General features: G+C 44.1%; 1 protein-coding gene across 1 annotated transcript in view; it reads right to left on the reverse strand.

Annotated features, from left to right (window-relative positions):
• Window positions 1-21,134, reverse strand: part of CRACDL (CRACD like) — a 52,665-nt gene that overhangs the window by 22,522 nt on the left and 9,009 nt on the right. The window contains exons 2-6 of the mRNA XM_054163127.1: window positions 8,184-8,260; window positions 7,075-7,240; window positions 4,083-4,218; window positions 3,584-3,748; window positions 2,889-2,957 (exon numbers count right to left, since the gene is read on the reverse strand). Coding sequence (XP_054019102.1) covers window positions 2,889-2,957; window positions 3,584-3,748; window positions 4,083-4,218; window positions 7,075-7,240; window positions 8,184-8,250 — 603 coding nt within the window. The 5' untranslated portion in view covers window positions 8,251-8,260. The remainder of the gene's footprint in view (window positions 1-2,888; window positions 2,958-3,583; window positions 3,749-4,082; window positions 4,219-7,074; window positions 7,241-8,183; window positions 8,261-21,134) is intronic.

The following is a 21,134-nucleotide window of genomic DNA, read 5'->3' on the forward strand; positions in this document are numbered from 1 at the left end:
TGGCATTTTAAGGTCACCTCTTTTTGACATCTCTTTAAATGCTGCATGTGGAGTACTGGTGTTAAGCAATTTTCCGTTTTCAACGGCTCCATTATGCCATACTGTACAGAAGGAAGGAACAAGTCACATTTAACTAGATCTAAAGCACACAAATATATGGCCAGCATGTTTTAGAAGACAGATCTCTGAAGAGTACTTGGTTACGGAACCTGTAGGAGGTTTGTCCTCCAACATCTGTGTCTAGCTTCCTACCCACAGATAAGCTGGGCTGGAGAATCTCTAGATTTCCATGCATCATAAGGTCTCTTCCAAGTCTACTAAAGACAAAAGAATCTCCTAAACACAATAGAATGAAACATCAGTGCCAGCAACACTTGAATCGGCTTGTGTTTCCTCCTTAAGTATTTATATCTGCAAAACACCTAGAGAGTTTACCTGAAATGTAAAACTTCACTTGTAGACTGCTCTAGGGAAGTAACCAACAGGACAATTCCTACTAGAGGCCAATAACCCATCCAGAAACAACTTCTGAATGCTCCAAAGGGTGCAGTACTTTCTGGAATACAGCTTGCCTGTGTCCTTTACCACAAACTACCCTATGCCCAGGGCTGAGGAATAAAGGAGACTGAAATATTTAGGAAAATTGACTCTGAAAACTGTTCTTCCTTTCTCTTGGATTCAGCTTTTACAAACAGGTAAGACATTATTGCCAAACCAATTGTCAAGGCATTAACATGACCTCTGACAACTTGTGAGAGCAGTCCCTTTGTAGGCTTGAAATTCCAGTTTATTTCACTTTCTTCTGCAGGTTTTCTTGTTCTTCTTTTCTCCTTCTCCCATCTTTCTCTGGAAGTGGTATCTTCCAGAGATGTGAGTGCTCAATAGGAGAAGGGGGGAGCAGGATAGTATATTGTTTTATTTAGGGAGAGAAAAAGCATCTGCTAGTAGAACTCTGCATTGTGCAGTGCAGCCAGAAGATGCTCTAGAGTGTAGTGAGTGCCCATTACATCTTCCTCAATGGCCAGGGGAAAACTCCCATTGATTTTAGTGGAGGCTGGACCCGCAGCTTCCAATCTTGCTTTCTACTTGAGAAAAAAAGGCAGCTCGGCCATGCTGAATAATGGATGCTGTCATTAATTTTCATTCTACAATATCTGGAGCCTAGTAGTCAAACAAGATTAATGTACAACAAACAATACGTGGCTGCATTATACATTAGTACCTAACAGTGAATACATTGACATCTTAGCGCTGTGATAAAGGCACAGCACATGTTCCTGATCAAGGCAAGTCATTATTTGCCTGCCTTTCTTTTGGCTTCAGCTTTTCCTTGAGAACTTTGCATGTCTTCTTGTTGGCAGTGCTCAATGTTGGCCATTATGCTGGAAAATCCAGAATCTGGTTTGTTACTTAAATTTCATCAGCCTGAGTGAATGCCAGTTCTGAGTCGGCTGCACAAACTGCCTTTCTGTCCCAGAAAGCGTGGCTCTGGAGAAGCCTGCTGGAGGAGAGGATGGCCAGCTCTCCAACTCTCACATGAACACGCCACAGTTGTCCTTCAGCTGGTCGCACCAGGTGGCAGAAGGTGAGGGGCCACGAGGGAACCCCATTCCCAAAGCCCAGAGCAGGCAGCCATGATCCACTTCTCCCTTCTTCAATCCAAGAAAGCTTCTGAGACACAGCCAGGTGATACTGGTGCCCAAAATCTCAGAGCTGCATTTTGCAAAACTTCTCAGCCCCATGAGCTGCTTTCCTCTGACTTCCAGAAGCAGGGCTAATCTCTCTGAAATGCCATGTAGTAGACCACGATTTGGGAGGAAAGCCTTCAGATGGGGGTACTTTCTGGCTGCACTCTTGAAATGGGACTGGGATTAAGAGAGCTCTGAGCTAAATGATGGGGCCTGTGGGAAAAGCTGAGCAATCGCCTGGTCACCACCAACCTTAGGAGTCAAGCAGGTGAGTCAGAGAGTGATGTTAATGGAACAACAGAGAAACAAATCCTCCTTTAGCAAACATGCATCTGGACTAGACCAATTTACAGTGAACCTACACCACTTTTTCAAGAAATATATTCTTCATGTTTTCTGTTGTTTTTGATTTAAAAATATGAAAGCTTCACAGCATATAAGCAATTTTTCACACAGCTTTATGTGGAATCTAACAGACGTGATCAGAAAGCTTTGCTGAGCACTGCTGAAGCCAGTTGTGAAATTCAGTCAAACACTTAGCTCAGGACCAATTTCTTTTGTTTCCTTTCTATGATTCCCTTCCACCTCTCTTCCTATTTCCAGAAAAAGCTTTACTCTTTACCTCTGTCTTGTTTCCACCATGACTCCAGTGATGGACAACTAAAAGGAACTCCTCAGAGGCTTTCCAAAGTACCCTTTAATCAGCCAGAATGGCTGGCGGCTGATTGAAGAAAGCCATCTAATTGCCTGTACTTCAAGTCCTGAAACATCACTTCAGCAAAATTCACAGCTGCCATCATCAGGCAGACACCTTCTGTGTCAGTGTGAGGTAACCTTGTACTTGAAGCTCCTCAAAGAGCTTCCTCCTTTATCCTATGCATGTAACCCAAGCGGCCTTTACTGGTCTTGCTTGGAGATTAAAACATGTCTGTAAATTCTGCTGAAGTATAGGAGTTATTCTAGAAGGCTCGGTTGTTATAAATGGGAGATTACTTAACTGTCACAATTACATTGATAAATAATCATAACTTTTATGTTAGAAGGATAGTCATCAAAAAAGCATGGCAAGCAGACAGGCATGCAATTACCTACATACAAGGTTGTTTTTGCAGCAGATGGCAACAAGGTAATATTTATATCTTTATATAAAATACTATTATACATAATTGCTTGGCCCTTAATACATATGGCAGAAGTTACCTGTTCTTCTTCTTCACTGCCTGTTCCAGCTAAACTCAAAGAGCTAAGGTGCTTGTGAGAATCAGAGAACTGTGGGATGGAATGAGGAAGAGGTTCAGTAAAAGATGACAAGCGAGGTGGATATACTTGCAGAAACCATCTACACAAAGTGCACATAGAAACTGACAATATGAGATGTATTTCTCTATAGTCCTAAGGATTAGCAAGGACACTGTAAACATAAAGTGTAAGACATGCAGATAAAGAATGAAATATAACAAAACTATCATTTAAAAAGAAAAAAACAAAACTATTTTGCATTACTTTTTTTTTCAATGGCAGCCTAGAGAAACATTAAAGAAGAGAGCTCTCTTATCAGTGCATTCCAGAGGGAATACAGATTTTTCTGCTTGTTTTATGCCTGGCGGCTCTCTGTACTCCCTAAAAACCCCACCAGTATCCCCATGCACACAGACAAACACATCCTCTCCATCCCATTTTCTATCCATGTATTTTCTAGTGCAATTTTAACAGGAACAGAGATTCTAAGCAGCTGTTTACACAGAGAGATAGCACTTTCCCATTTTGAGTAAGGTGTTTCCGAATTGTTCAGAGATAAAGTAGTGATACATACAGCAAACTAAATCATTTATTCTGCCTTCCACATATACATAAGTCATTAAATGCTCATTTTTGTCAACAGTAGGACTACTCACTTTTGCTGCTGTGCCTGAATTAAAGTTTCCATGGAGTAAAGATGTTTCTGGAGGGCTCCTGGGTAATCCATCATCTTCAGAACTGGTACCAGCATCCTCTGTTCGCTTTGCATGAAATCCAAACGGAGGTGGAGGTCCCAGTTTCATGGTAGGCTGGAGTTTCCGCTTCAGCATGGCATAAAATACATTAGCATGTGATAGTGATGGAGGTTTCCCCAGTACATTTATTAGCTCAGGCCAATGAGCTACCTTCACAACTGAGTGATACAGAGCTCAGGACATCTCACATTAGACATTTTCATAGGCAGCCAAACAACTCTACATTTTGCAACTCTTATTTAAGGAGAACCAAGATATAATACTGCTAACAAATGCTATACTCAATGTGAGCTGCAGACAGATCCTATTTACTACTTGAATGTTCAACTACAAGAAAAATCAAGATTGGAAAGATCCTTCAGTGTTTGCATTTGGAAAAAACCTATGTCATGTATATTACCTGTAAAGCTCTAATCCCATCGGAAATGTTTTCTTGAGAAAACACTCTTACTGGCCTTGCAGGCTCTTGCCCAGTCTCAGGGATGAAAATGCTGTCATGTGACAAAGCTCTGCTTCCCATAATGCCTTTATGCATCCTAGAATAATATATCAAATTAGTGAAAACATATAGACTCTTTCACCAGTCTTAACTCAAATGGTCTTTTGACCATGGAGTGAGAGATAGGTGTGTGCAGCATACATCACACACAAGTTCCAGACTTCTCCATAAATACAACACAGTAATTCAGGCTAATCCAGGTAACACCTTTAAGAAAACAAAACAACAATTTGCAGATCCTGTTATCTGTCATATTAAAAGACTGAATCAAAGTTAAAGGCAGATTAACTCCAACAACTGAGTTATACATTATGGAAAAGTGACTGCCCCTTGGCTGGCAGTAGGCAGCTGGGTGGCCTAACAGTGCTGCAGGCAAGCCCAGGTGCAAAATAAAGGGAGTTCATCTAAACGAGGCTGTACCCGAGGCGGCCTAACTTCTTGGAATGTAAGAATGTGTCCTGCAAATGACTAACTATTACCATGGGAAGAATAAGTAGTTTTTACAGTTTAAGCATGGTACATTAAATGTTTCTCTGACATACGAGTCTAGCAAAAATATTTGGGCAACATAGTTCTCAGAATCATTTGCATAAATCCTCATAAAATGCTTACAAGATCCTGCGGTCTGTACCAAGATCATGGAATGGCTTAGATTGGAAGATCCTTGGGATTTTCTCTTATGAGCCTGGGTGAGCACTCATGAGCATTTTTCATGGGCTAGTGAGAGGAAGCAGAAGATTCTTTGTGGATAGTTTCTTCCATATTATGTTTCCTCCTTTTGATGCATGTGGTATGTAACTTCTTTTGAAAAAGTCACGTGTGGCACATGAGCACCTTGTTTCCTCCTTGAATTGTACGGGCAACCTACAGACAGACAATTGCCTGCTAGGAAATCTCTTGTGCTCATTTTCCTCAGCTAAGCTCACAGCTTAATGGAGCATGAATCAGAAATGCATGCAGACAGCATTTCTTCTAGGACTCATTTCTTCTACATTTTTAAAATAAGCCAACTATGAAATGGCAAACCAGAGTACAGAACACAGACATGGCTGGGTTTATGTAACTATCAAGTTAATTGAGCAAGTATTCTAGAAGGAAAAAAAAAAGAAAGAAAAGAAAAGGAGAACTGTGTATTTTTGGATCTTAGATACTGTCATAGGGACAGTCAGGAACATAAACAAATATGGCAGAACATTTTCCATGCAATGGCAGCTATAAATATATTTAAAACAATAGCAGGAAGAAGTTGATCTGTATTCCTGCTACAGAAGGAAGGAAAGGCCACTGCTTCTGCTTAATGCATTAAAGACATTAGAAGAACAATTTATCTAAGTGATAATGTGATCTCTGCAAGGCATCCAAGGTCAGACAGATCTATAGCAATTTGCAAAGTGCATGCCAGTCAGGGCTGCGATGGCTCCGCACACCGACATTGGACAGATTGCAGCGGCAGCAGTGCTGCTGCATGAGCACATCCAGCACAGCATGCTACCTTTGCTTGCTCTTTCTAGTAGATGCATACCTCCCAGTTGCAAAGTGAAGATACCCGAGATGTCTCCTTAGATTATGAGTGCTCAAATTAATTTTTGTCTCCTTTCAAGGAATTTCCTGGTCCTTGTCTGTCTAAACAAATATTAAGATACAGTGACATAACAACCCTACTGCTAACAGCACAGGAACATGGCCAAAGATCATACCCACTCAGACATGACCTTGTTGAGTCGAGCATGAGGGCAAGAAAAACTGACCATTGTGCAGGGAAAAAGTGTTGGCAAATAACAGCACTATACAGCCCAATGTTAGATCTGATGCTGCCAGCCCAGAACTCCTGTGGCTCCAAGCTGGACTAATATTACCATTGCCAATGCCACAAAAGAACTACAACAAAAAATTATTTTGGTTGTTTGGCGCTGCCTGGTGGCCATGATCTAAAATGTCGTGTTACATGGCTGGAGGGGGTGCTGCATCTCCTGGCCACAGCAACAGCTCCTGGAGGCACAATATCTACTAATGCCAGGGCTTGCTTTTTAGGCAGCTAAGGAGTTTTTCAGTTCCTTTCTTGATCCAGGAACACATATGAACTTTACATTTGGTTTCTCTGGATTAACTTTCAGTAGTGGTTAGCATTTGTGGCAATGCCTGAACAAAAATAGGATTTTCAGAAGCAGAGGGATACACTGCGTGGGATCCATCCGGTCTAACTTCAAAAGTTAAACCACAGGTATGAGCTGGTCACCCCTGGCTCCCATTTAAATTCAGTGGAGAGAAACAGACACTTCTAGAGCCTAGTTTCTCTGAACTTCAGACATCTACACAAGAATGATACACTCTCTCTTGGTAATGCTGAGTTCTTTGCTGATTATAAAAGGCAGCTGGTGACTCAGTCAGATGCAGATATTTGTCTGTTGGTCAGATGAGTCCCATGTATACAGAGGAAATACAGGCTTCACAGATTCTGGTTCCTGCTGATTTCCATTGCTGTCATCTCCTTATCCTTTCCTTGCTTTCAAAACCTGGTGTAAATAGATGGACATCTAAATTTCCTTAACAATCCCTAGCAGTCACATCTTAAGGGCATAAGACAATGCTGGTAAGACATAAGCTGAGTACCTAATTCATTTTTTAATATGGGCATTACATTCTTTTGAAATGATAACCAAGGGCTTTTTTTATGATTAAATGAAGGCTGGTTTAGTTATTATTTCTTGCTGTACCCCATCTAATTCCATTGCTATTTGTTTTGTATCAGCCATTTTAGTTTGTACTTTCCTGAAAAGGGCAGCTGTTTGAGAATGCAGCATTCTGAACAAGATCAGGCAGCAATTTGGGGATGTCTTTTATCTAGAATTGTTGTGAGAGTTATGTATTTACCAGCCAGTGTACAAAGACTTACTCAAGCTCATCTTCAGAGTCGTAATTAATATGCATGTTGTGAGAGGCTGCGACATCACTTGTTGACTGGCATAGCTTCAGACTGCTGCTCCCAGACGACGATGTCTCTTTCCTTTTCTTTTTGCCAAAAAACTTTTTGAAAGATTTGAACTTTGATTTTTTCTTTCCTAAGAGAAGAACCATAAAGAATATGCAGCCAACAGCATGCACAAGTTTTCTGAGCAATAATTGCTCCTTTAATATTTCTGCGTAAGTGGATTTTTTTTCTTTGGAAAAAAGTCTGTTCTGGCATTAAGGTCTTTTAAGATGGCACGGATAGCATGAAATGTCTACCATCTTGGAGAGCGGATTGCAATGTTTATGATACACAAGAAACAACCTATGGTGTAGAATCGTCCCTGGTGAGTTTCTACTTGCCTCTTGAGATAATCAGACTATGAAGTAAAACTTTTGTGTTAATAGTCTGGGATACAGAGAATAAATTACATCTTAGAAATGCAATGCCTTTTTTCAGCAGGATAAACACCAATGATAAAGACAAATGTTACCAAAACCTATTTAAATGTAGACAAGACTTACACGGGTGGAATGTGCAGTGTTGGGAGGCTAATGCTTTTAAAACGTAAGTTTTATAATACATCTCAGAATATTGTGGAGGCTAATTGTGAGATCGCAAAGTTTTTAACTAGAGATCAAGCAATAATCTTGAAAAGCAATCCTAGTCTGCCCAGTGAGGAAAGATCTGAATTAGCATAGGTTGCCGGGTCTGTGAAGGAAACTACTTCAAATGGAATCAGCATTTTTCACAAGACATCCCAACAACTGGTGCCTGTCCCATACAAGCTGGCGTGACAGTGCTGCGAGGCATCCTTGTCAGCATTTCACTTACTGTTGGATCTTTTTGGGTAAGAAAGTTAATGTGGTCAAACGATGCTGCACAAATCTTATTTCAAGGCTCTGAAAATGTCAAAAATATAGCAGCTCTTGGAGACAGGAGGCAGACAGGAAGAATACATTCTCTAAACAGATTCACTTTGGTGATAGAGCTAAAGCATTCAACCTCAAGAAGTCACAGCACTCTTCATTCACTGGGGAAGGGAGCAATTCTACCTGAATTGTCCTCTCCGTCTCCTTCAGTCTCTCCCACCTTCGGATCCATTATCCTTGAAGAACTCATGTGACAGTCACTAAAGGAGGTAGAAAAAAGCATTAATCATATCAACAAAATAAAAACACTTCACTATATATGTGTATACATATATACAGGAAAGTTACTAAAAGTATACAACATATTATGTATATAAATACATAATTTACAAATGTCTGAATATATGTGCTACATCTATACATAAATATACAGAAAATATCCCATGGAATGAAGCTTATTAGGCTAAAGTCTAATAAATGCCACAGAATGTTTCTACTTTCATAAGAAACCAGTACATTATGGTTTAGTTCACCAACTAGTCTCTGCTGACTGCAAATAAGAGTCTGATGAGATTTCAAATGCTTCTAAAAGAATGCATCAGAGGAGGTGGCCTTTGACTCTCCCTCTCTGCATTTATTCAGGACCACAGCCAAAATATCTTTGTGATAATTACACTATTTGGGTAATACATACAAATAATATTAGTAAAGAATAGCATGTATTTTTCCTTTATAAACAATTTAAAGTATTCTACCAATTCTAATTTTTCTTCTTTTTTATTCCTTTGTTTGTACAGACAATAGAAAAATACAAGTAAAACCAAAACAATTTATTTTCTTCTTTTCTTCTCTCTTTGCTTTTTGGAAGAAAAATAGCACTTTGCTTATGAAGGTTCCTAAATTAAAAAAAATATTTCCAAAATTGTATATGTCCCAAGCCTGAGGACAGACTATTTGTAACTTAAAATACATTTTCAGAGCAGTAGTTTGTTTGTGCTATTTTTATTTCATCTGGAGAGATATAATTTCATTGTCAAGGTAGAAAAAAGCCATGGCTGTCATTGACTGGATGGTGAGTTAAATGCTGCAGAGTAATTCTTTAGGCTGTTAATGGGGACAGATGTGAATAGAATAGAATAGAATAGAATAGAATAGAATAGAATAGAATAGAATAGAACAGAACAGAACAGAACAGAACAGAACAGAACAGAATAGACCAGGTAGGAAGAAACCTTCAAGGCACCCCATCAAGTCTCCTCCTGAACACCTCCAATGATGGTGACTCCACCACCTCCCCAGGCAGCCCATTCCAATGGGCAATCACTCTCTCTGTATAGAACTTCTTCCTAACATCCAGTCTAAACCTCCCCTGGTGCTGCTTGAGACTGTGTCCTCTTGTTCTGGTGCTGGCTGCCTGGGAGAAGAGACCAACCTCTGCCTGTCTACAACCTCCCTTCAGGTAGTTGTAGAGAGCAATAAGGTCACCCCTGAAGTCTCCTCTTCTCCAGGCTAAGCAACCCCAGCTCCCTCAGTCTCTCCTCGTAGGGCTTGTGTTCCAAACCCCTCACCAACATCATTGCCCTCCTCTGCACACGCTCCAGCAACTCAACCTCCTTCCTAAACTGAGGGGCCCAGAACTGGACACAGTACTCGAGGTGTGGCCTAACCAGTGCAGTGTACAGGGGCAGAATGACCTCCCTGCTCCTGCTGGCCACACTGGTCCTGATGCAGGCCAGGATGCCTTTGGCCCTCTTGGCTGCCCGAGCACACTGCAGGCTCGTGTTCAGCCTACCATCGACCAGTACCCCCTGGTCCCTCTCTGCCTGGCCGCTCTCCAACCACTCTGACCCCAGCCACAACCTGGATGAGGGGCAAATATACTGTGGCTATTTTGCTCCCCTGAAGTACCAGCAAACTTAAGTAATAAGGCTTGTAAATTCGAAGAGTTAGCAACGTGGAACTAGGACGTTTATTACTCCAGCCTAAAGCACAACAGATCACCAGAACCATCAGCAAGGACTTGAGCCAGGCCACAACTGCATGAGAATCACAGACAAGGCACCTCTGCTGCCCAGAAGCTCTAGGGCTCTCCCACTACCCAGACTTGCACGCTGGCTGTAAAACATCCCCTGCCACTACCCATCAAGACACCATATCTCAGTTAAACACAAACATGAGGGTGAGTAACTTTTAGTCAAGGGTGTCTGCCTTATGTAGGGAGAATTAGTAAAGACTGGTCCTAGAAAAGAACAGATACTGATGATGTATTTTTAAAGTAAGTGGCTGCTGTGAGGTGACAGATAAATATGCTTTGTTGGTTGTGGCATTATCAATTATTAAACAGGCTTGAGGTGTCTCAGATTCATGCTGTCATGTTGCAATAGCAATGACAGTTGTGCAAATCAATACCTTTAAAGCTTCAGCTGTTACATGCATGCCCTGTAGCATCTATAAGCTACACATATCCAGAGGTGGGATCCTATAGTCTCTATATAAATTATGTATGTCATAACTCAGATCTCTAGCTGTGGCCCACTAGCATAGCTGTGCTGCATCCAGCTGAACTTGGGTGAGTGTGTATGTTTTTATCCAAGTGTTTTATATGCCATACTTCACTAGTTCTGAATAGCAAAGCCACTGGGGGATAAATTCCAGTTCTGGGCCCCTCAGTTTAAGAAGGACATCGAGACACTTGAACGTGTCCAGAGAAGGGCAACAAGGCTGGGGAGAGGCCTTGAGCACAGCCCTATGAGGAGAGGCTGAGGGAGCTGGGATTGTTTAGCCTGGAGAAGAGGAGGCTCAGGGGAGACCTCATTGATCTCTACAACTACCTGAAAGGTGGTTGTAGCCAGGAAGGGGTTGGTCTCTTCTCTTCAGCAACCAGCACCAGAACAAGAGGACACAGTCTCCAGCTGCACCAGGGGAAGTTTAGGCTTGAGGTGAGGAGAAAGTTCTTCACAGAGAGAGTCGTTCGTCATTGGAATGTGCTGCCCAGGGAGGTGGTGGAGTCACCGTCCCTGGAGGTGTTCAAGAGGGGATTGGATGTGGCACTTGGTGCCATGGTCTAGTCGTGAGGTCTGTGGTGACAGGTTGGACTCTTATGATCTTTGAGGTCTCTTCCAACCTTGGTGATACTGTGATAATGAAAATGTTAGTCTGAAACATGAGCAAATATAAACACATTCCCTCTGGCAAGATTCAAGCAGTTATATTTCTGGCCAACTGGAAATGTTGTCTCATCCTCAACCTTAGTAGTTAATTTTCTAGTAAATAAAAATGATTTTAAAAGAAGTTAGCTCCAAAATAATGTCAGAGAAGATTTGTGTGACAGGTTTGTGACATCTGAGGTCACAAAGAGTGTTTCTGCTGGTGATGCCAAATATTTTGGGACTGTAGCAGGGGTGTATAATACACCTCCTCACATAAGAAAAACAGGACACTGAACCCAAGTGATATCTTTCCTTGACAGCCATTTTTCTTGAAGCAAGGTCTTCCCCATCTGACCTCATGCAGCTATTCTTCAGGTCTGCCATTTTTTGCTGGTTTTCTAAGGTTATTTGAAGTATTAGTGCATCTTTCCAAAAAGTGCCCTCAGGCCTGGGGAAGGCAGCTCAGCGCTGCCAAGGAAGCTTGAGGAAACTGCCATTATTACTGGTCTGAACTTCTGCATGACAGGTGGGGAATTTAGAATGCAAAGGCATCATTGCCCAGGGATTGCTTTGTTCAAAGTCTCTCCTCAGAGGCACTTAGCTCAATCTGTAGTACTACTAATAAAAAGTACTTTATTATAGAGGAATCTATCCTTCAGCTTACCAGCTCAGCCTAGAGTGAAACCCTGTTACAGCAGCTGGAATGCGTAATTTCCGTAACACTTTGGCCACTCAAGCAGGAGCCAAGCTGGAGCCTAAGCAACTGCTGTTGGACCCCCTTGTCTCCAAATGTCCCACTGTCAGCATCAGCTGAGTTTACCTGGGAACTCTGGGGACAGGACACACCAACTGGTGAGTGTAAAAATTCCACTACTTGGTTCTGGGTGTTCTGGGTCTGAGTGAATTTGAGTCCCACCTTGGAATGACACTCTAAGTACTCTGTTCAAGTTCCATTTTGGGAGCATGCTAGAAGTGTGTGCAGCCTCATCAACACTAAGGTGCATGAATCTAGCATACAGATATGGGGAATATATCCAGCATAGAGAAGGGGATGGCTTTGGCTGAGGTTCTAGAAACCTGCAGGAAAATAGATGGCATGGCAGGTCTATCATAAAAAATGAGCAATAGCATTGTGTAAGGAAGACTAGACAGCACTTAAGAGGAGTGAAGGCATGGCCCTACAAAGGATCCTTTGAATTTAAAGAAGTGACTACACTCCAGAAAATGTTTGGAAATTAAAAGGCTTGTTAATTAGATTATTGGTATATATGGGATAATGTGGCATATGACCACCTGTTGGAAACATAAATATTGAAAATAGGAAAGCTCATAACTGCTGATAAGCATCCAGGTCTAAAACACTGAGGCTGGGTGAAGACCTAGCCATCTGTGTTGTGATGACATCAAGAAAGAATGTTTTGAGCCAGGTACAGTCCTGGCCTTCCCGTTCTCCTGGTTATCGCAGCAGGTGAGACTGGATGTCTTAACCACAGAGGAAAGCCCTCCAGAAGTACCAGAGAAGTACAAGGAGGTGGACACCCAAAAGCATAATCTTTGTTATTTCATCCTATTATTCCTGCATCTCCCCTACATAAACAGACATCACCGTCTGTTTTTCCCCCTTTCTCCCTCTCTCCTGCTCCTGCAGTGGGCCGTTATCTCGTTTGATATTTTGGGGGATGTTTTTGGCCCAGAGCAGCCTGGCTAGTTTTTGCTGTGCAATTCTGGCCTAGGTTGGTGGGGAGAAGCAGGGAGGTGGGGGGGCACATTGAGGCCTGGTTTTTGGCCTGGCTGGGGGGAAGGTTTTGGGGAAAAAAGCCCAGGTTGGATAACTGGAACGAGGCTGAATATGAACTTGTGTATTTTGTATTGTTGTATATATTTGTGAATAGTGTTTCCATTTCAGCTTTCCAATTGTGTGGAGCACTTTTATTTTACTCCTGTGTCTGTGTGTGTGTCTAAAATAGCTTTCTGTCCACTCAAACCAAGACAACACAACTTAAGCATAAATATCAGCCGTTTTTGGAACCCAACATGTGGACAAGAATTCAACACCATAGCACTAGGAACACATCAGTGGGCACTGTCCTCCTCAGACATCCCAGAGAGGATACTTTTTGGTAAGACTTGTGGCCTCAGCTATGACTGAGCATGTATTTTGTGCTGGGTAATTGCAATTGTATTGCCTTAGAGCTACGCAGTGATTTCTGCAGCCAAATGCTTATCATCAGCAATTATAAAGAATCTGTATACATGCTGCAAGTGTAAATAAACCATATTATTTGTGCATCTGACCATTTAAATGTAACCAGACTACAGCAAAACTGGGCTGTTCATGCATCTGGTGTTGGACCTACAACAACCCATCTTAACTGGCATCCCTAGTAAGAAATAAGTCCAGCCACCCTCAGCACATCTAATCTCTGAGGACTTGGCTAGAATGCCAGGGGATCGTCTCTTACTAAATTTACTACTCACTTCACCCAACACCACCATAAAGAGGGTGTTAAAAAATGAGTACAAAATCTTTGAAGACAAACTTTAGAAGCAACAATTGTAAGTCCTTCAACTGAGGCCCCTGCATAGTGCTTGTTAATTCCCCTCCAGTTGCCTCTGCTGAGCTTCACCCTGTAGTTTCTAAAGTTATACTTAATTATCTTACAGTGCAGCCAGTGGTTAGGGTGTGCATGTATGTGTGTGTGAAATGTTCCTCCTCTACCTCCAGTGTTAGGTGTATTTACCCAACACCCCTGCAACTCTGGGGATCAGGTTAAGAGATGATGAAGGTTGACGTGCATCTATAGTTTCTATCATTTGTTAGGGATATGATCCATCCATCCTGGGTCAATGCTGACCTCTTGGTGAGGGAGTTGTTCCATCCAGACAAGCAGAATAAGGGAGCTGAAGAGAATGTGGAGCTGACCATAGAGGAAAGGGGAAGCTGGACTGCCTGGCCTCAAGCTGATCCTGGTTAGGATTGTAATAACAGAACAGATAGAATAAATGCTGAACAGTGGTTGAAGATCTGATAAATGCAATTGGTACTTGTGAGGAGATAAAAATAAATTGAAGTAGAGGAATGTAGACAGAGGAACACCCCAGCTACTACTGGGGAAAACTGCAACAGTCTTTGTGGGTGTAAAGAGGAATGACTCCAGAATTTTAATAACTAATTGCCAGCAAGTGTGTTTGTGGACCAAACTGCCTCTGACATCTGAATATGTTTTCAGGGATATACACCTGGGTGGCAGGCATTTTGCAACAGTCACTGGAGAGGTCCCAGATGACTGGAAGCTGGCCAACATGGTGCCCATCCACAAGAAGGGCCGGAAGGAGGAATTAGGGAATTACAGAGCTGTCAGCCTGACCTCAGTGCCAGGCAAGATTATGGAGCAGGTCATCCTGAGTGCAATCACACAGCACTTACAGGATGGCCAAGGGATCAGGCCCAGCCAGCATGGGTTTAGGAAGGGCAGGTCCTGCCTGACCAACCTGATCTCCTTCTATGATCAGGTGACTGCCTGGTGGATGTGGGGCAGGCTGTGGATGTAGTCTACCTGGACCTCAGCAAGGCCTTTGACACTGTCCCCCACAGCAAACTCCTGGCCAAGCTGTCAGCCCATGGCTTGGATGGGAGCACACTGCAATGGGTTAGGAACTGGCTGGAGGGCCAAGCCCAGAGAGTGATGGTGAATGGTGCCACAGCCAGCTGGCAGCCAGTCACCAGTGGTGTGCCCCAGGGATCAATGCTGGGCTCCATGATCTTTAATATCTATATTGATGATCTGGATGAGGGCATTGAGTCCATCATCAGTAAGTTTGCAAATGACACCAAGCTGGGCTCAGGAGTTGGTCTGTAAGAGGGTAGAGAGGCTCTGCAGAGGGACCTCGACAGGCTGGACAGATGGGCAGAGTCCAACGGCATGAGACTGAACACATCCAAGTGCCGGGTTCTGCACATTGGCCACAGCAACCCCATGCAGAGCTACAGGCTGGGGTCAGAGTGGCTGGAGAGCAGCCAAGCAGAGAGGGACCTGGGGGTACTGGTCAATAATAGGCTGAACATGAGCCTGCAGTATGCCCAGGTGGCCAAGAAGGCCAAAGGCATCCTAGCCTGCATCAGGAAGAGTGTGGCCAGCAGGAGCAGGGAGGTCATTCTGCCCCTGTACTCAGCACTGGTTAGGCCACACCTTGGGTCCTGTGTCCAGTTCTGGGCCCCTCAGTTTAGGAAAGATGTTGAGTTGCCGGAATGTGTCCAGAGAAGGGCAACAAAGCTGGTGAGGGGTTTGCAGCACAAGCCCTATGAGGAGAGGCTGAGGGAGCTGGGGTTGCTTAGCTTGGAGAAGAGGAGGCTCAGGGGTGACCTCATTGCTCTCTACAACTACCTGAAGGGAGGTTGTAGACAGGCAGGGGCTGGTCTCTTCTCCCAGGCAACCAGCACCAGAACAAGAGGACACAGTCTCAGCCTGCACCGGTGGAGGTTTAGACTGGATGTTAGGAAGAAATTCTTCATAGAAAGAGTGATTTGCCATTGGAATGGGCTGCCCAGGGAGGTGGTGGAGTCACCATCACTGGAAGTGTTTAGGAAGAGACTGGATGAGGTGCTTGGTTGCATGGTTTAGTTGATTAGATAGTGTTGGATGATAGGTTGGACTCAATGATCTCAAAGGTCTTTTCCAACCTGGTTAATTCTATTCTATTCTAATAATGCAGATAAGAATAGGTGGGGAAGGTGTATGAGGTTCAGTGTGAGGCTGATGAAGATGGATAACTGCCATGTCTTAGACAGCAAACCATGTTTGAAAATGCCACACCTTTTGAAGATGATGGACAGCAGTTGGTGCAAACAAGGAGATGCTAACAGCATCTGCACTGCACTGCACTGCACTGCACTGCACTAGTAAAACAAGTAGAGAACATACAAAGTCAGAGACTTTGCAAAGTAATACTTTTCATTTACTAAGTCAAGCCAATTGAGCAAATTGTGAGGAAATGGTAATATGCACAACTTGGAAAACAGAAGGCAAAATTATATGTAAAAAGTGTCAGGGTGTTTTTTTTCCTGGTTTGGCATAAATTTTATCTGTGCTGTTTTATATAGATCTGGTATCAGTGAGCAGTGCAGTTCTCTCAGAAAAGATGTCTTCCCTGGGTGCATTATTTTAATAATTCCAAAAGGATGGGGAAGCAGCTAGAATACATACAGAACCTGCATAGGTGCTGACATGATAGAAAGGCAGGGTGCCCCTTCAGTCAGTGCTGGGACTCTGGATAAGGTTGACAGGCCAGCTGTGTGTATGTGAGCATGCTCTCAGACACATTTTCTCATTCAATTTAAAAATTGAAGGCTGTATAAAAAGTGAACTCTGTACACCTTTGACATAAAGAATGGTCTGGTGCATGTCCTTGGACATGGCGTTGCAGTTGTTACCAAATTCTCCTATCCCGTTATGTGAACTTGTGGGATGTGTTTATACAGACTAACTGGATTCCCGGAGGCCTGTATAGCCCTTGTGGACACTCCTGATAGCTGGGCTCATATGTGCTGTGCTCAGGGGGAGCACTTAACTGTGTTTCCTAGATCTCCTGTTGTGGAAGGGGCTGTCCATGGTACCACAGGGGGATAAAGAGAAGAAGTTTGTTTAGTAATGTAAGCTCAAAGACGATGGATGCCTTCTGCAAAGGATTTTATAACTGGGCATGTTGTGTGAGATTTAGTCATGGCTAGTCTCAAGTGTTATCGCTTGGGAGCACTGAAAGCATTTGAAAGGGGGATGATGTTAATAGCTGAAGGTCTGAGCAGAGAGGTGTGCTAAACAGCAGTGTTTCTTTTGCTTTATGAATACCTCCTCATCACATGCTCATTACTCCATTGTCCTACACTTCCTCCTACCGCACCCCGTTGTGCAATATCTTTAGCACACAGTCTCCCGTAGCTACAGGGATAAACCTTTGCTTGGGAGGCAGGTGACACTACATGCTTTTGGAGGTGTGCTATGCCAAGGCATGGCATCTTGGACCTGTGCCCAAATGGTGCTCTTGGTAATGCACTTGCTGGAGAACTGGAGCATCCCCAGAGGTGTGAAAGCTCTGCTGAGGTGTCTGCTCCTGTCAGAGTATGATGGCAGACACCCTGGGCATGCTGCCTCTAGAAACTTCGAGCTGGCCATTTTCTGTGGTCCACGTGACAGGAGAAGGGGATGCAGAGCTCATGGATGTTGCCTTCATTTCAGATCTGAGCCCTCAGAGAGGGGGTAGATAAGGAAAAGCTGCTTCAGTCTTCATCCCTGGTGTTTAGGATGCTTTCAGTTCAGACCTTAGCTAGAGGAATCTTTCTGAATATTTGGGTTTTCTTTCTATCTCGGTAATCCCTGCATTTTCTTTCTCAAATTCACAAAGCTATGTAATACCAGTCAGAATTTTAGCTTTAAATTACTTTAATTCTTTACGATTTTTTGCCTTCTAGAAATAAAATATTCTTACAGTACAGGTATAAAAGATACAGATAGCTGTTGTTCAATTCAGCTGTAGCTTTTTGGACACATACTTTTGAATGAACTGGCATTTGGGAGGGATAGGAAGGGAAATAAACACCCGTTGGGTTGCCATATTCCCTCTCTACTCTGTGCACTCATATAGTCTCAACTGTATTTCTTCTATCTTAGATCATCTAGAAAGGGCATGGGAAGGAAGAAGGAAAGTGGAAGAAGTTTCTTCTGGGAAAAATGTAATATAGAAAAAATACTGTTACAAGCTTGGGTAATATTTAGCAATTTATTGTCAGACTTTTTTGGCTTATAAAATCTCAAAATAAACTGATAAACTGGATTTCTCTAGTATTCCACTGTGAGAAGAACCACACATGAAATGCAATGGGAAAAAAAAAAAAAAGAAGAAAAGAGTATGACTGCCAGAACTGATATACCATGCCCTTGCTAATAAGGGAGAGGAAGTGATGCAAGCTGCTCCTCTAGGATACAGATCCTGCTGAGTCTTCAGGATGATTTAATTTAGTGGTGGACTTCAGTAAATCATTAAGGAAACTGGAAAGGAGAAAGTTTGGCAGCCCTGCTCTGCAGCTGAGCTTTCCAGATCCAAGCATAAGTGCACACTGAATACCACCTGTGACAGTGGGTTCTGATTCAAAGCTGCTGGATTTTGTCAGCATTTTGTTGCACAGCCATTAAACTTGTAGACCATCACAGTTTTTGTTATGAATATCCTGGTGATTCTGTGATTTGTGTTAGAGGTATGGAATTCAGAGTGCACTGGGATTGGGGGTCAGGAGCTTGCAAGAGCCTGTTTTGAGGACAAAGGGGGAGCTGCATATTTTACAGACTTAACCAGAGACAGTGTGTTTGGCTAATTGGAGACACCAAGGCTGAGGAGAAGAACTGAGAATCTGTTTTCTTTAGATAAGAAGCCTGGAGGTCTGAGCATGCGTGCAAGGGGATGCTTTGACCCTTACCACACAGAGTGCACAGTGCACAGAAGCAGAGATTTGATCACCTATATGCCCACAAAGCATTTCACAACTTCTTCCAGTCCTCTCTGTTGCTGCCACCTGCCTCTGCTGTCCTCAGGTTAGAATAGAATGGAATAGAACAGAACAGAATAGACCAGGTTGCAAGAGACCTTCAAGATCATTGAGTCCAACCTATCATCCAACACCACCTAATCAACTAAACCATGCAATCAAGCACCCCATCAAGTCTCCTGAACACTTCCAATGATGGTGACCACCACCTCCCTGGGCAGCCCATTCCAATGGCAAATCACTCTTTCTATGAAGAATTTCTTCCTAACATCCAGTCTAAACCTCCCCTGGTGCTGCTTGAGACTGTGTCCTCTTGTTCTGGTGCTGGTTGCCTGGGAGAAGAGACCAGCCCCTGCCTGTCTACAACCTCCCTTCAGGTAGTTGTAGAGAGCAATAAGGTCTCCCCTGAGCCTCCTCTTCTCCAAGCTAAGCAACCCCAGCTCCCTCAGCCTCTCCTCATAGGGCTTGTGCTGCAAACCCCTCACCAGCTTTGTTGCCCCTCTCTGGACACATTCCGGCAACTCAACCTCCTAAACTCAACCTTCCTAAACTGAGGGACCCAGAACTGGACACAGGACTCGAGGTGTGGCCTAAGCAGTGCTGAGTACAGGGGCAGAATGACCTCCCTGCTCCTGCTGGCCACACTGTTCCTGATGCAGGCCAGGATGCCTTTGGCCTTCTTGGCCACCTGGGCATAATGCAGGCTCATGTTCAGCCTATTATTGACCAGTACCCCCGGGTCCCTCTCTGCCTGGCTGTTCTCCAGCCACTCTGACCCCAGCCTGTAGCTCTGCATGGGGTTGCTGTGGCCAATGTGCAGAACCCGGCACTTGGATGTGTTCAATCTCCTGCCGTTGGACTCTGCCCATCTGCCCAGCCTGTCGAGGTCCCTCTGCAGAGCTCTCATACCCTCTTACAGACCAACTCCTGCGCCCAGCTTGGTGTCATTTGCAAACTTACTGATGATGGACTCAATGCCCTCATCCAGATCATCGATATAGATATTAAAGAGCATGGAGCCCAGCATTGATGCTTGGGGAACATCACTAGTGCCTGGCTGCCAGCTGGATGTGGCACCATTCACCACCACTCTCTGGGCTCTGCCCTCCAGCCAGTTCCTAACCCATTGCAGTGTGCTCCCATCCAAGCCAGGGGCTGACAGCTTGGCCAGGAGTTTGCTGTGGGGAACAGTGTCAAAGGCCTTGCTGAGGTCCAGGCAGACTACATCCACAGCCTGCCCCACATCCACCAGGCGGGTCACCTGATCATAGAAGGAGATCAGGTTGGTCAGGCAGGACCTGCCCTTCCTGAATCCAGGCTGGCTGGGCCTGATCCCTTGGCCATCCTGTAAGTGCTGTGTGATTGCACTCAGGATGACCTGTTCCATAATCTTGCCTGGCACTGAGGTCAGGCTGACAGCTCTGTAATTCCCTGGCTCATCCAACCGGCCCTTCTTGTGGATGGGCACCATGTTGGCCAGCTTCCAGTCATCTGGGATCTCTCCAGTGAGCCAGGACTGTTGATGGAGAGCGGCTTGGCCAGCTCATCTGCCAGCTCTCTCAGCACCCTAGGGATGGATCCCATCCAGTCCCTTGGACTTGTGGGGATCCAAGCAGCTAAGGAGGTCTCTAACTACTTCCTCCTGGATCACAGGGGAACTATACTGCTCGCTACCTCCATCTGCCAGCTCAGGAGGCCAGCTGTCTGGAAGACAACCTATCCTGCTATTAAAAATTGAGGCAAAGAGGGTCTTAACTACCTCTGCTTTTTCCTCATCTTTTGTTACTATGTTCCCCTCCGTGTCCACCAAGGAGTGGAGGTTGTCCTTGCTTCTCCTCTTGCTGTTAATATATTTGTAGAAGGATTTTTTGTTGTTCTTCACAGCAGAGGCCAGTCTAAGCTCTAAATGAGCTTCTACCTCTCCAATTTTTTTCCTACATGACCTAGCAACGTCCTTAAACATTTCATGGGTAACCTCTCCTTCCTTCCAAAGATGATACACCCCCTTTTTTCCCTTAATTAACGCCCATCCAGGCTGGTCATCTGCCCCTGCAGCTCATCTTCCGGCACATTGGCACAGCCTGTTCCTGTGCCTTCAGGTTTTGTTTCTTAAAGTAGGTCCAGCCCTCCTGGACCCCTTTGTTTTTAAGGGCTGCTTCCCAAGGAACCTTCTGAGTTAATTCCTTGAGTAACCTGAAGTCCACCCTCTAGAAGTCCAGAGTGGAGGTTTTCTTGCTGCCCCTCTTAGCCCATGAGAACAAGGGCAGGCGATCTTGAGACAGCCTGAAGCTGCCTATAGAATGCTTCATCAACATCTTCCTCCTGGTTGGGTGGTCTATAACAGACTCCAACCAGGACGTCTGCCCTGCTGGTCTTCCCTCTAATTTTCACCCACAAGCACTCAACCCACTCATCCCTGATCTCCAGCTCAATGGCATCTAGTGCCTC

This window comes from Dryobates pubescens, chromosome 7 (assembly GCF_014839835.1).
Source record: "Dryobates pubescens isolate bDryPub1 chromosome 7, bDryPub1.pri, whole genome shotgun sequence".
NCBI lineage: Eukaryota > Metazoa > Chordata > Aves > Piciformes > Picidae > Dryobates > Dryobates pubescens.